Consider the following 14000-nt stretch of genomic DNA (forward strand, 5'->3'; position numbering starts at 1 on the left):
ACCATAATTCACAATCAAAGTTTTCGTAGTATAGATTGTACAACTAAATTATTGAAAAAGTTTCACAATGCTAAATTTTCATGTGCCAGGACAAAATGTGAGGCTATTATTAAATCAGTATTTAAAAATTACTGTGATAAAATACTTGCAGAAGACTTGAAAAATGCAGCATTTGTAACGGTTTTATCTGATGCATCAAATCATAATGAAACCAAATTGTATCCAATACTAGTAAGGTATTATAATGTTACTAAGGGCATTCAAGTAAAAATTTTAAATTTAGAATCCAATGAGAGGGAAAATGCTGAAGATGTGTCAAACCACCTATGCAGAGTAATAAATGAAAACAATTTGAAATCTAAAGTTGTTGCACTAACAGCTGATAATACAAACACAAATTTTGGTGGGTGAAGACGCAAAGGAGTGAATAATGTCTATGTAAAATTACAAGATTTACTCCAAAAGAAAATACTAGGAATAGGTTGTAATGCACATATTTTGTCAAATGCAATCAACACAGCGCAGCGTCATGTGCCATGCCAATTGATGTAGAAATAATAATAACAACAATTTAAAATTGTCGTTATTATTAACGTGTGGCTACTTTAAAACAATTTTGTGAAGACGCAAATGTTGAATACAAAAACTTTTAGGATATTCAAAAGTTAGATGGCTCGCTCTAACACCTGCTATAGAGCGTGTTTTACAATTATTTGAGCCTCTCCGTTCATATTTTTTAAGTTTAGACAAATGTCCAAATTTAGAGACTGCAAATGCCATAGATAGATTTCAAGGGTCTTCAAAAAAGTTCTTTATTACAACTGGTAGTCTATTTTGAGATAAAAAGAATGATTTAAGAGCAGGATACATTTGAATTAGTCTTTGAACAGCAGGGTACAAGGATAGCCATCGTCTTTTAATGTGATTTAAAAGTTGCTGGTATTCTATATCCACAAACTCACAGAACTCCACACGGACAGTATATATTGAAAAGTAATTATATATTTTAACTATTAAAGTTTGTAGGTCAATGTCAAGCAGGTCTGTACCATGTTGGATGCAATTATTAAGGATGTGTGCAGGGCATCCCGCTCTGACCAATGATTGGTTACTCATCCTCTTCAAGTTGGCAAATACATTATTGCCTTGACCTCTTGCAAGACCCCCCAAACATGGTATTGCAATTATCAACCCCAAAAGCAACACATTTACTTAAAATAAAAGAGCCAATAGGCTTCACTTTGCCGATGGAACATTATTTAAATTAAGGGGATATTAAATCCCACATTATTTCAAAGCCGAATAAGAAACTCAAAGAGTTTCCTAGTGCCGAACTATGTGCTTTAGCTTACGCTACAATTCACCGAATTGTAGCGTAATTTTTATAGTTTGCTATATTCAGCATGAATCAAAGCACTCTTTGATTCCTATCTTTGAGTTTCTCATTTGGCTTTGAAATAATGTGGGATATAATATCCCCTTAATTTAAATAATGTTAAATTGCCGAAGTGAAGCCTATTTGGCTCTTTTATTTTAAGTAATTTATGGGTGCACCTTTTTGACAACTCGTTTAGCAAAGTATAAAAGTTCTTTTTCATTATAACCTCAGTATTACCTGGTCTACCTACTCACTGATGAGACCTCAATAAAGGTCAAAACCAGTCTGGGTAGTGATCTTTTCACCATAATGTATAACATCATACATCTCCTAGGAGATGTGTTTTACATTATGGGAAATACTAAGAATAGTGATCAGAACTTTCCCCACTTTTGCAAAGAGTTGCCCTAATGTTGAACTACGTGCTTTAGCTTACGCTACAATTTGCCAAAATTTTTATAGTTTGCATGAAACTCTTTGATTCCTATCTTTGAGTTTCTTATTCGGCTTTGAAATAATGTGGGATTTAATATCCCCTTAATATAAGCAATACATTTATTTTGAAGTGCCAAATTGTTTAGTGTTCCACTGACATAAGTTTAAATAGTTTCTGCAGTTTCATTTGGTTTGCTCTCAACATTCACTACTTTAATCTGTAAACCTCCATTCTTGTATTCAAATTATTGAATAAGGATAGGAAATACTTTCACATTACCATAGTTACTAGCATCTATTGAAACACCTATAAAGGTGTATCTGCCATGGATTTGATTATAGTTTCTATCGAATGGAGAGCAAGAACAGAATTTACAACGGCTTGCGTTTTTTGTGCGACCACTCGACACTTTGGCTGCAATTTTTGAATCGTTGAAAATTTGTTTGAACAATCCAGGAGCATAGTCCATGGAATTGTAACCGTTGTGATGAACAACAGTATGATATGCAAGGGCCCCTTCAGCAGCACTTACCCCGTCTTCCAATTCTGAATTTGGCTTGATAAAATAATCACTTAATTTTCCTGTTGAACTCTGTCCTCTAATGCACTTTGCTTTTCTATTTTTTTGCATGTAGTTCCAAGTCTCTTATCTCATGTTGTGCGATGGGATAAGAGACTTGGTATGTACCAGGACGAAAACATGGAAATTTTTCCTCATGATTATCATTGAAGGAGTACTTTCTTTTAAGCTTTAGACATACTCCAGATAATCTGAAATAAATATAACCAAGATGATATAAAATTATATCGTTTAGGTAGGCCTACATAACAGTTATGTCATAACCTAAAACGTGGTATATATTTTAATTCTAATATAATTTGATAATTTAATATCTTACTTACTTGGTAAGATCATTAATACTAATTAAAAACGAACAAAACTAAGGATGCATCTTGATTTCCACTTCAAACACCACCACTATCATTGCACTAAGCATGCAGTAATGTCATTAACGTGAAACCAGCACCAGCAAGAAAAGTTGAAAACAAAACGAGTGTAGATATCTAAAAGCGCAATTCGATTCGATTATTGATTCAACTGTTGTTGAATCAATAATCTCCTGCATTATTGTTTCAGCAATGTTACCAACACAGAAGAAACACATGGGAAAAAAAATCTAAAATCTTCCCATAGAAATGCGGTTTTTTCGAAAATATATGTGGACAGACATTTTTATTACCAAAATGCAGACATATCTTCATAAATGCTGGTAACAAAATTTAACTAGTAAATTATGAGGGTTATTTCACACTCTTTATGCCGTCATTTTGGTTTAACATGTTATATAAAGGTGTGTGATATTTTATAGTAAAATTGTACCCGAGAGATACCGTGAACTCCGATGTCAGTATAGTATTGGTTTTGTTGTCCCCCCCCCCCCTTTACGGTTGAAAATGGCTGGAAAAATATATCGACTGAAATATTCATCAGATGTTGAAGAGATTCAGCGAATGTTACTCTAGTCTGAAGATGAGAATGATAGAGTTGAATGTGAAGATGAAAGTGATTTAGAAGATGATGATTATGTGAAAGTTCATTCAGAAGATTCAGATATCGAACAAGATATTTCTAGTGAAGAAAGTGAAGATGAATTAGACACAAATGAAGATAATTTTTTTTGGAAAGGATAAAGAATCAAAATGGAGGAAAAATCCAACAAGACAAATTAGAAGACAGCCACAGAATATTTTGTGTCAATTTCTGCTAGTTCAGCCAACCGTAAAAACTGCCAAGACAGAACTTGAAACTGCTTTATCACAGAGGATATTTTAGATCTAATCTTATTACTACATATAAATACATCGATTCTATTTTGAACTGATATTCAAGAGAAAGAGATGCTAATCGAATAGACAAATCAAAATTGAAAGCATTTTTTGGCCTCTTATACCTAGCTGGGGTTTACACTGCAACAATCAGCTAAATTTTTATTCTTTATATTTCTTTGTTCAATAATTTCTAGACTGTAACTGAAAATAAATAAACAACATGTATTATATTTGCAGTGTTTTTTTTTAAAGTTTTATCGCGTTTCAGCACATACTTGTAATCTCTCGGATTACATCCGACCTAAGCTGCAATTTTTTCGACCACGAAACAGGGTTAATGTCGGAAAAGATTTCACAGAATATTTTGAGGTTATGAATATGAGTGAGCGAGCAGAAGAGTATACAATTTTATTCTATATGTTGTAATGTCAGATTAATTTAGCTAAATAAGGTTTTGAATCTTGGGATCCACAGGAACTACAGGGCATTTATTGGAAAACTGGTGACGACCTACAGGATTGCTGCAATATTTGTTTGCTTCTGCGAATATTATTATTACTTTAACAGATAAACTTAGGTGTTGACAGTTATCCATGACTTTTTTTTTTTTTTTTTTTTTAAAACGGTATTAACACCACCAAACAATTTTATCAAAATGATGTTTTATTAACTGCATATATTTTGCTGAATTTCAACTCAGCATCATCAGAGCACAATACACTGGTATACAGACCCAGAGGTAGTGATACCAAGGTGGAAGTAATGGAGAAGTCATATTTACCTATACGAGTTGCCAAAAGGTGTCTCACATTATTATTAAATTACTCTGGAATTAGAGAAAGATGTTGGAAGTGTTTTTCCACTTGGTTAGACTATAATAAATTTAGTTTAATCCATTATCCAAGTGTAAGCAAACAAAGTTTGTGTCTGAAGTATCCTCATGACTGAGGCAACTCGTGGTAAAGTTGGACCAAGCTCTCATCACTACTTGTCTTAGTATCTCCTATAATGAAAGGAGATCTCCTTGCAAACATGTATAATGCTATGCATTAAGGGAAGGGCCACTACCCAGACCAGTTTAGACTTTTATTGAATGTTCAAGTATAGGTCAAACTCCAAAAACTCAGTGTTGTTCTCCTCAGTAACAGGCTCACCCTGCCACTGAGAAGAACTCTGAGAACTGGTTGGCTCTACACCCTGGCAGGCTCACCACCACCACCACCGAGCAGAGCTGCTCATTTGTTCATATCTCATCTCAGGGGTAACAACAGCCGTTAACTTCATGGGCTACAGCATTGCCATTCATTACTCCCCCACCCAGGACCTGGGTAATAGCAACAGCCGAGCCTCAGTTAAAACTTCATGGGCTACAGCATTGTCATTCATCACCCAAGCTTCCAACCGGTTTCCACCTTTGTTGAGGTCTTGTCAGTGGGAGTCAGACCTAGATGTGGTGATACTAAGGTGGAAGTAATGGAGAAGTCATATTTACCTATATGAGTTGCCAAAAGGTGTCTCACCTTATTATTAAATTACTCTGGATTTAGAAGTTTGTGTCTTTTTTTACTAATTGAAGGGCAAAACGACTGTTGTTCTTCCAATTGTGCCAAAGAAAACAGTTGAGATGAGAAGGTGGTAACCACATTGTATTACTTGATCATATAACCTCGACTACTGTGTTCAGATCTGGTTTCTGGGATATGAAGAAATCTCAGAGTAGGCTCCAACCAGATTACAAAAATGATATCACTGCATGTAATTAGCAGTTTAGCGAATACAAGACCAAAGGGTGATATGATAAACATTTTAGACGGTTGAGAAGTATTTACTGGATGGACCAGAAAGATTTGTAATACATTTGAACTAAGGGAAAAGGGCAAGGTCAAGTGGTCATTCATAGAAGTTGCCATATGGGATGGTAAGGAATGAGGATTTTTGCATGGAGAATAATACAGAATGGAAACAAATTGAAAAAGTGGTATGTTACTGTTGCCACAAGCAGAGTTCCCATTATGAGTGAGACTACATGGAGTCCATAAATAATAATTTCTTAAAAAAAACTTAACATTTTTTATTACAACTTTAGTAAAAAAATATATTCCTACTTGATATCTATGATGTTCAAGGTGATACTTCTTGAAGGTGACTGACATTGGAATTCCAATTGGCAAGTTTGCAATTATCCCAAATATTCTATTTCTTAATGGATAAGCATGTCCAAAGGCCAAGTTGTGAGAAATTTCATGAATTGCAAGCATCAAAGAATGGTTTAGTACACCACCAAAACAATATGCAGAAAGTAAGAGAGTAATCCAGGAAGCATTGCACAAAATCCAAAAGCTGACGAATTGGAGCAAAATCATGACACAAACTACATATTTGAAGTTTGAATCATATCCCATGAGATTCTTGATTTCTGGATATTTTCCTGAAATGACAACACAAAATAAGTTGACAGGATTAAATACATAGTTTTATGGTGTTTGCTTTTGCAAATACTAGATTTAGAATTAATAAATTTTTACTGTCAAAATCCTAAAATTATCTTCTGATGGGTTAAAATTATTTCAACTTTCCAGCAAGATGCATTCCATCTTGCATTACAACAGATGTACTCTGCAGATTATTCAATTCCCACTAGAACTGAATTAACATATGAAAGGTATGTTTGAGGGAGAAATGAAACTAATTCAAAGACCAGCTAACATGGTGCTGGAGAATGAGCAGTAAATCATCACTTCCTGATATAATGAAACCGTATTTGTAATTTCAGATCCCCACCCCACTCCAAACTCCTAAAGATTGACTTCAGCTTATTTAATTACTATTCCTTTCTTTTACTCTCCTTATTTTATATATTTAGTATTTGTTAATCTTTTTACACATGCCACTGAGGGACTTTCATCTTATGTGGTACATTGGGAAAACTAGTATCTTGCAAAATGGAGGCCAGAAGTTCAGTCTAGAGCAGAGTGAGAGAATTATTTAGTCCTCAGTCCACCATGACATGTGACAGGCATATCATCTTTCAGGTAGGACACACACCAATAACAATATGTTAAGTGATGCTAATTATCAATCATTCAGCAGTCAATGTATGACATAGTGACTGTTGATATAGTAATTACCAAGATATCTGAAACATGACTGCAGGAGGTCTACACTAACTGTTACTCATACAAGCACTAATGCCTGCCTAGAGCTATCCACTAATAATTCCATGCCATGCTAAATAGTCTTTTGGCATGGTATAGAATCACATTTCTCTCTTGTTTTGCCATTTATTGAAAAATAGTTCTGCATAAAAGTTCCTAAGTAATAATTCTACCATATCCCAATAGAAAATCAGGTTCATATCACATTTGTATGATATTAATATAACAACAAGCTTAATTTCAGTGCTTATACACATACATTCACAACAGTTATACTGAATGCACTTGTGTTAATACTGATATATATTTATTAAAAATTGGCTGATTGACAATTAAAGTTAAGATGAGATGCTATATCTAAATACTTCCTTGAAAAACATTTGAGAGCACTTAATTTATTTTTGACAGTTTTATTTTGTGTTTGTTTATCCTGTGTGACAATGTTCACTGATGATTTTGTGACAGGAGATTAATTTTTCAATTCTTTCTCAATGACTATGTTTTGAGGAAGTTATTGCTTAGAATAAAATGTCGCATTACCTGATATTAAAGTATCACATTTGATATTAAAATATCAAATACCTCATCAAAATCTGAGATATTAAATTGAACACTACTTTATGCAGAAAATACTCAAATCCAATAAAAGTCATCAGGATTAATAAACAGAATAACTGCTGTAGCAAATATAATAAAAGAATCCAAAACATCATCATCAAATTCCTGACATGTAACCTCAAGGGGTGGACAGGATATCATAGTACTACACGAAAAATTTACATCATTAACTTCCTCTCTACAATTTTCCCCCAAATCAGCCTGTTACTTGTCAAGACTCCAACATTATCAGATCTTATATTTCTATCGTCTAAGGAACTTTGTAGCGTACCAATCCACCTATATCTTGGTCTTCCTCTGGGTCATTTTGCTGCCAACCTCGCAGAGAACACTTGTTTTGCTAATCTTTCCTCGCCCGTTCTGTTTAAGTGACCATACCACCTGAGATTAGCTCAGCTAATGCATTCCTGGATGCTGACAATGTCAAGGTCTTTCCTAATATCCTCGTTTTTAATATGATATTGCCATTGATGCCATCTGTTCACGCCTCTAATTTTTCTCAGGACTCTCATATCTGTGGTCTCTAGTATTCGATCAAGTGTTTCACGTCTGACCCAGCTCTCAGATCCATAAGTTAAAACTGGTTTAAACACCGTCTTGTATACAGCTAATTTAGTGTTGTGACTAATTTCTCTCTTATTCCATATGAATTTATTCAATTGACTTCCCACTACACCAGCTTTGCTGATTCTGTTGTCTATTTCTATATTTAATTTACCATCTTCAGTAAAAATCGTACCTAAGTAGCTGAAATATTTTACTTGTTCCACAGGTTCTCCATTCACAACACAGTTGACATTTTCACTGATTCTGCCAATTTTCATTGTCTTTGCCTTTTTATTGCTGACCTTCATACCATATCTATTACAACAGCTATTCAATTTAGTCAGAGAATCTTGCAGACTTGTAGTGGATTTATTTAGAAGTATAACATCATCTGCATAAAGCAAAGAGCTGACATTAACATCTCCAATTTTGATTTCATGTTTAATACCACTTTCCTTCATAATGTGATTCATATAGATAATGAATAACAGAGGGGATAATGTACATCCTTGTCTCACACCAGATTTAACATTAAACCATCTTCCTGTACTTCCTTGAATTCTAACTGCTGACTTACAACTCAAATACAGACTAACTATTGCTTGATATAATGCCCCATTGACACCATATAACTGTAGAGTATTGAATAGCTTCTCTCTTGGCACATATGCCTTTTCCAAATCGACAAAACTTAAATACAGATCTTTCTTATATTCCCATGATTTCTCAACTAATTGTCGTAAAGTGACGATCTGATCCTGACAGCCTCTATTTGGCCTGAATACAGCTTGTTCTTCATCAAGCTTTTCTTCCACAATTCTTCTCAACTGTTTCTCAAGTACACTTGCATAGATCTTGACAGGAACATTCGGTAGGGAAATACCTCTGCAATTCTCATTCAGTTTTATTTCCCTTTTTATATATTGGTACTATGAGAGCTCCACTCCAATCATCGGGAATTCATCTTTCTGTCAAGGCTTTCTGAACTATGCAGTGCAGCCACTGTAAGACTTTTATACCACCACACTTCAGCATTTCTGGTTGAATATCATCTACTCCTGCTGCCTTTCATAGATCTTTCTACTTCAAGTATGGATATGTATTCCTGACTGTATGCCTGTTGAGTTTTTTTTTTTTTTTTTTTTTACTGTGCTATCACTGCTTGTTTCATTTAGCAATTTTTCAAAGTAATTACTCCATACTTCAGAGATATCTTTTTTCTCCTGTTTTCATGTCACCCTTATCATCTCTAACTCCTTTTACAGCACTCTTTCTTCCATTTCTAAGCTTCTTCAACAACCTCCAGAATATTTTGCTACCTTCTTGATATTTATTTTCTATATTCTTGCCAAAGTCCTCCTATGACTTTTGTTTAGCTAGTTTTGCACACTGTTTAGTTTTCTTACATTTGTCTCTGTATTCTGTAAGAGTAAAAGCTGACTTATTTGCCAGGAACTTTTGATATGTTTTCTTCTTTTCCTTCACTGCCTCTTTAACTTCCTGTGTCCACCAGGGAGTTCTGATTTTTTTATCCTTGCACACAACCTCACCAAATGCCTCTCTGGCAGAATCAATCAATGTTTTCTTCAGAGTTTGCCACTGAATCTCCAAGGTTTGATTCCTGTTCTCACACTCTTTCATTTTCTTTTCAATAATCTTTCTGTATTTTAGTCTACAGTTCACATCTGAGAGCTGCTCAACTTTTATTCGCTTTAAAACTTTCTTACATGTTATTCTTTTCAATATGAAATTCAATATTATCCTGCTCAAGACTAAATAGTGATCACTTCCAATTTCAAATCCTCTGTACACTCTGGTGTCCTGCACCAGGGAGAAAACATCACTATCAACAATAACATAGTCAATGAGACTTTTCTTATTCCTCGCCTCTTCTCTCCATGTGAATTTGTGCACATTTTTATGTTGGAACATGGTGTTAGTAATAACCAGTCCATGTCCTGAGCAGAAATCCAACAGATATTTGCCATTATTATTACTTTGCTCTTTTCTCCAAATTTTCCCAAATTATTTTTGTATGTCTGACAATCATTTCCTACTCTGCTATTTAGATCCCCAACAAGGACCAACTTCTCCTTTTTCATTGTGTCAGTTGCTTTTTCTAAACCATCAAAAAATTCCTCCACATCTAACTGATATTTGCCCACATCACTCTACTCGAGACTGACTGCCATTCAAGAAGATTAGCCTCATATTTTGTGTTGAATACTCTGTTGGGTCTAGTACCCAACAGAGTGCACCACGAGAAGGCGAGGATTGGATATTAAATCAGAAGCAATCCCTAGTCAGTTCTCCACATTCCCTTGAAGGCTATGTGGAGGTCTCCTTTCAGTTATACAGCTTTGACCCTTAAGCATCCTGAATCTAAAACAATAAAACCTAAATAGCTGTGCCTGCACAGCTATTTAGGCACAATTTTTGATGATGATAGCAAATTTAAAATGGAAACAGATAATAGAATAAAGCAAAATCAGTATACTGAGGAGCAGATTCAATACATGTAACATTAAACTAGTACTATTTTAATTTTAAAGTTCAAACCAATTTTAACTTATGGAACTGGAAGTTAGGTTACAAATTAAGCTATTTACAGTAAACCAAAGGACAACAAATATGAGGGTTCTGAGGAAAGTAGGAAGAATGACTGGAAGTTATCAGTAACAGAATTATTAAAAACGAAATTATTAGGACATCAGTAGAATGGACAATGATGGATCAAGATCCAGGAATCCTGTCATTGGCAACTCCCATAAAGGGGTAGACATAAACCATCAGATCTGTTTAAGTTAGGCGAGTGAAGTAAAGTTTCACATGTTTCTTTATGACTTTTGTGATGGACTCTTGTCTTTTTCCAGTGAACTCTATGTCTAGTGATGATGGCATGATCCATAAGTCGAGACTGTACAGGTTCAAGGTATTCAATATAAGATTGGTGTTCTTCTAGCCAAATAGAGGCAGATCTTCCTGTTTGTCTGAAATAAGATAATCCACAAGAGAGGAATATGGTAAACACCTGGATAATTAAGATGTGGAAGTGTGTCCTTAGGAGAAGTGAGAAAGGTGGAGATTTTTCTGAATGGTCGAAAGGCAACAAAAATATTCCGTGGTTTTAAAACTTTTGCTACGTGTTCACTAATGCCTTGTACATAAGGGATAGCAATGCGCGTTATTTCTTCTGCATTTGAGCCTGTGACACACAGGTAAAAATTATACTATTAAATAATCTTTTTACACGAGTTTTTCCATTATTAATTTTGTATTTATACTGCATATATCTTTGAATAAACTTGGAGCAGAGCTACTGCGACCAAGCAGGTCCCCAGGTGGCAGATAAGGGAATGGCTATCAGAAATGTGGTTAGCCGTGAATATCCAATAAGCAGTCCCAGACCAAAGTGGGCATTGTCTGGAGGCCCTAAGATGGAAGCCACCCCCATCACCAGACTAGGCTGCGGATGGTTGGTAACCAGTCCAACTGACAAATTCCTATACTCACTAATGTAAAGGTAATAAAAACTAAACCAAAACGGATAATGAAACAGAACGGGAAAAAAAGGACTATGAACAGTAAACATAAGAGGCATCAATCACAAGATTGAAGTAATACAAAAAGCCCCAACAGAAATGAAAATAGAAATAGCAGTAATTTCAAACAAATGCATCCAAAATCCTCAGCTTTGTTCCCATGGAGATAGATCCATCCTTCCAGATTTTAGACTGGTCTCTGACTGTTGTTTTAGTTATTCCTAACCTTAATCTGACATCTTCTGAACAGCAATTCTTCACATTAATAATCAGCCTAATGGATCCCAGGCACTCAAACTTGCCGACTTCCTCAATTCTTTCTCCATTAAGGTACACATTTCTCAATAGCTCTCTGTTTGTATTTACCTTTGAGAACCATAATCTTTGTCTTGCTAGGATTGAGTTGAAGTCCTCTGTTATTACCGATCTTGTTAACTTTGTCAAAAAATTACTCCTAGTTCCTCCATGTCATTACAAAGTAGTACTGTATCATCAGCATACCTCAGATTACTGATCAATCTATTTCCTACCCTAATTCCTGTCCTGAGTTCATCCAATGCTTCATGCATGTTCTTCGCATATATACTAAACAAGTGAGGAGAAAGTAAACATCCTTGTCTAACTCCTTTTCCAACTTGAAGCCAGTCAGTCAATCCAACACCTGTTCTTACTGTGGCTTCTTGCTCCTTATACAAGTTGGCTATCAACCTGATAATGTGTTGAGGAAAACCCATTCTTTTCATTAATTCCCACAGTTTCACATGCTCAACACAGTCAAAAGCTTTATACTAGTCTAAGAAACACATCACCAGACGGAGTCCGAATTCTTTATATTTTTTTATGATCTGTCTTAGGCAAAGGATCTGCTCTACGGTGTCCTTACTTTTCCTAAAACCCGCTCGTTTTCCTCGAACATTTCTGCCTCCATTTTGGCCTCAATCCCATTTAGCAAGATCTTCAATAAAATTTTGCTTGCATGCCTTCATATCACCTTTCTTATGTAGTGGTATGAAAACTGACTTCTTCCAGTCTCTAGGCCATGATCCTGTCTCCCATATCCGTGTAATCAATCTATGGAACACTCTTATCCCTCTGTCCCCTGTGACCTTAATTAACTCTGCTAGGATTTCATCTGCACCTGGGACCTTATTGCTGTTAAGCTGCTTAACTGCTCTTTCAACTTCATGCCTAAGTGGAGGAGTTTTGAAATCAAAATTTTCCTGGCGAGAGGGCTCCACATTTTCTTTATCCACTCTGCTGTACAGTTCCTCACAGTATTCTTTCCATCTGTTTTTGATTTCCAACTTTTCTGTTAGTAATGCTCCATTCCTGTATTTGATGACATTCGATGTGGGCTTAAATCTGTGCTTTAACTCATGAACTAAATAAAACATCTTTTATAATTGTGCCTCCTCATCTGGAACTCTATTTCTTCAGATTTATTAGTATAGAACTTGTCCTTGTCCAGCTTGATGGATCTTCTGACTTCTCTAAGTAATCTCTTGTACTCTTCAGTCCCTGTGTCTCTGTTTTTCCAACTGCCTTCTTTTGATTAGTTCCCATGTTGAATCTGATATCCATGGGTCTCTTCTCTACCATCTACACTCATTAAAGTTATCCTTCTGTAGTCATTCTTCTTCCTACTTGCCACAAAAACACTTTGGGATTTCCTTTTTCCTGTTCAGCTAATTGTTCTCATTGGTCTTCTTATTGGGCTGAGATACTTCTTCGCTAACAGAACAAAATTTATTCATATACTGTGTGAATTGAAAGCTCCACCTCAAACCACCAAAGCAATATTGAATATAATGGAAGAAAGCTAAATTAAAATTAATAATGAAAAAAAAAAAAAAAAAAAACGAATAAGAGGTCTCAATTCAAGGAAGTGGATTATCACCATACTCTTCAATATATATAAAATTTCAAGAGAGTGGAAGAAAAACAAAATCATAGGAAATAAAGAATAAACCAGCCTTTTGTATGCTGACGATCAAGTTATTTTTGCTGAAAATGAAGACCAATTACAGAAAAATCTACATGTATTAAATAAAACAATAGAACAGTATGACATGAAAATCTCAATAAATAAAACAAAAATCAATACCATTTGAACTCATTTTTATTTTAATTTAATTTTATTTTTTTATCACTACAGGTCAGGCTAGGGAAAAGGATTAATTAACTATGTAGATTTAGTTTACCAATATACAGGGCATGAGAATGTAGCTTGGTTCCTTATACACTTGTATTCTTCCGATGATGACCATAGTGTAATTAATAAAATGATCTGTTCAACACGTGTGTTTTTGTGTCCCTAAATTTACAATTATGAGTGCTGATCACCGTGTAACCTTAAAAGAAAGAAATACCATTTGAAGGTAAAGAAATTAAAATATGCAAACTAGTCATCCAAAATAATAGAACAAATGAACAAATCTAATAATGGTCTTACTAAATGAACTATATTGCAGGAACATTCAAAATTTTAATCCAAC

The 14000-nt window shown here is 34.8% G+C and overlaps 1 protein-coding gene across 1 annotated transcript in view; it reads right to left on the bottom strand.

The window, feature by feature from the left end:
• The window catches only part of ifc (delta4-sphingolipid-FADS-like protein ifc), a 71304-nt gene that overhangs the window by 47917 nt on the left and 9387 nt on the right, over positions 1 to 14000 (bottom strand). The window contains exon 2 of the mRNA XM_090398776.1: positions 5750 to 6072. Within this exon, the coding sequence (XP_090254902.1) occupies positions 5750 to 6072 (323 nt within the window). The remainder of the gene's footprint in view (positions 1 to 5749; positions 6073 to 14000) is intronic.

Source organism: Typopeltis vanoorti, chromosome 10 (assembly GCF_054136105.1).
Source record: "Typopeltis vanoorti isolate ZY-2024b chromosome 10, IOZ_Tvanoo_1.0, whole genome shotgun sequence".
NCBI classification, from domain to species: domain Eukaryota; kingdom Metazoa; phylum Arthropoda; class Arachnida; order Uropygi; family Thelyphonidae; genus Typopeltis; species Typopeltis vanoorti.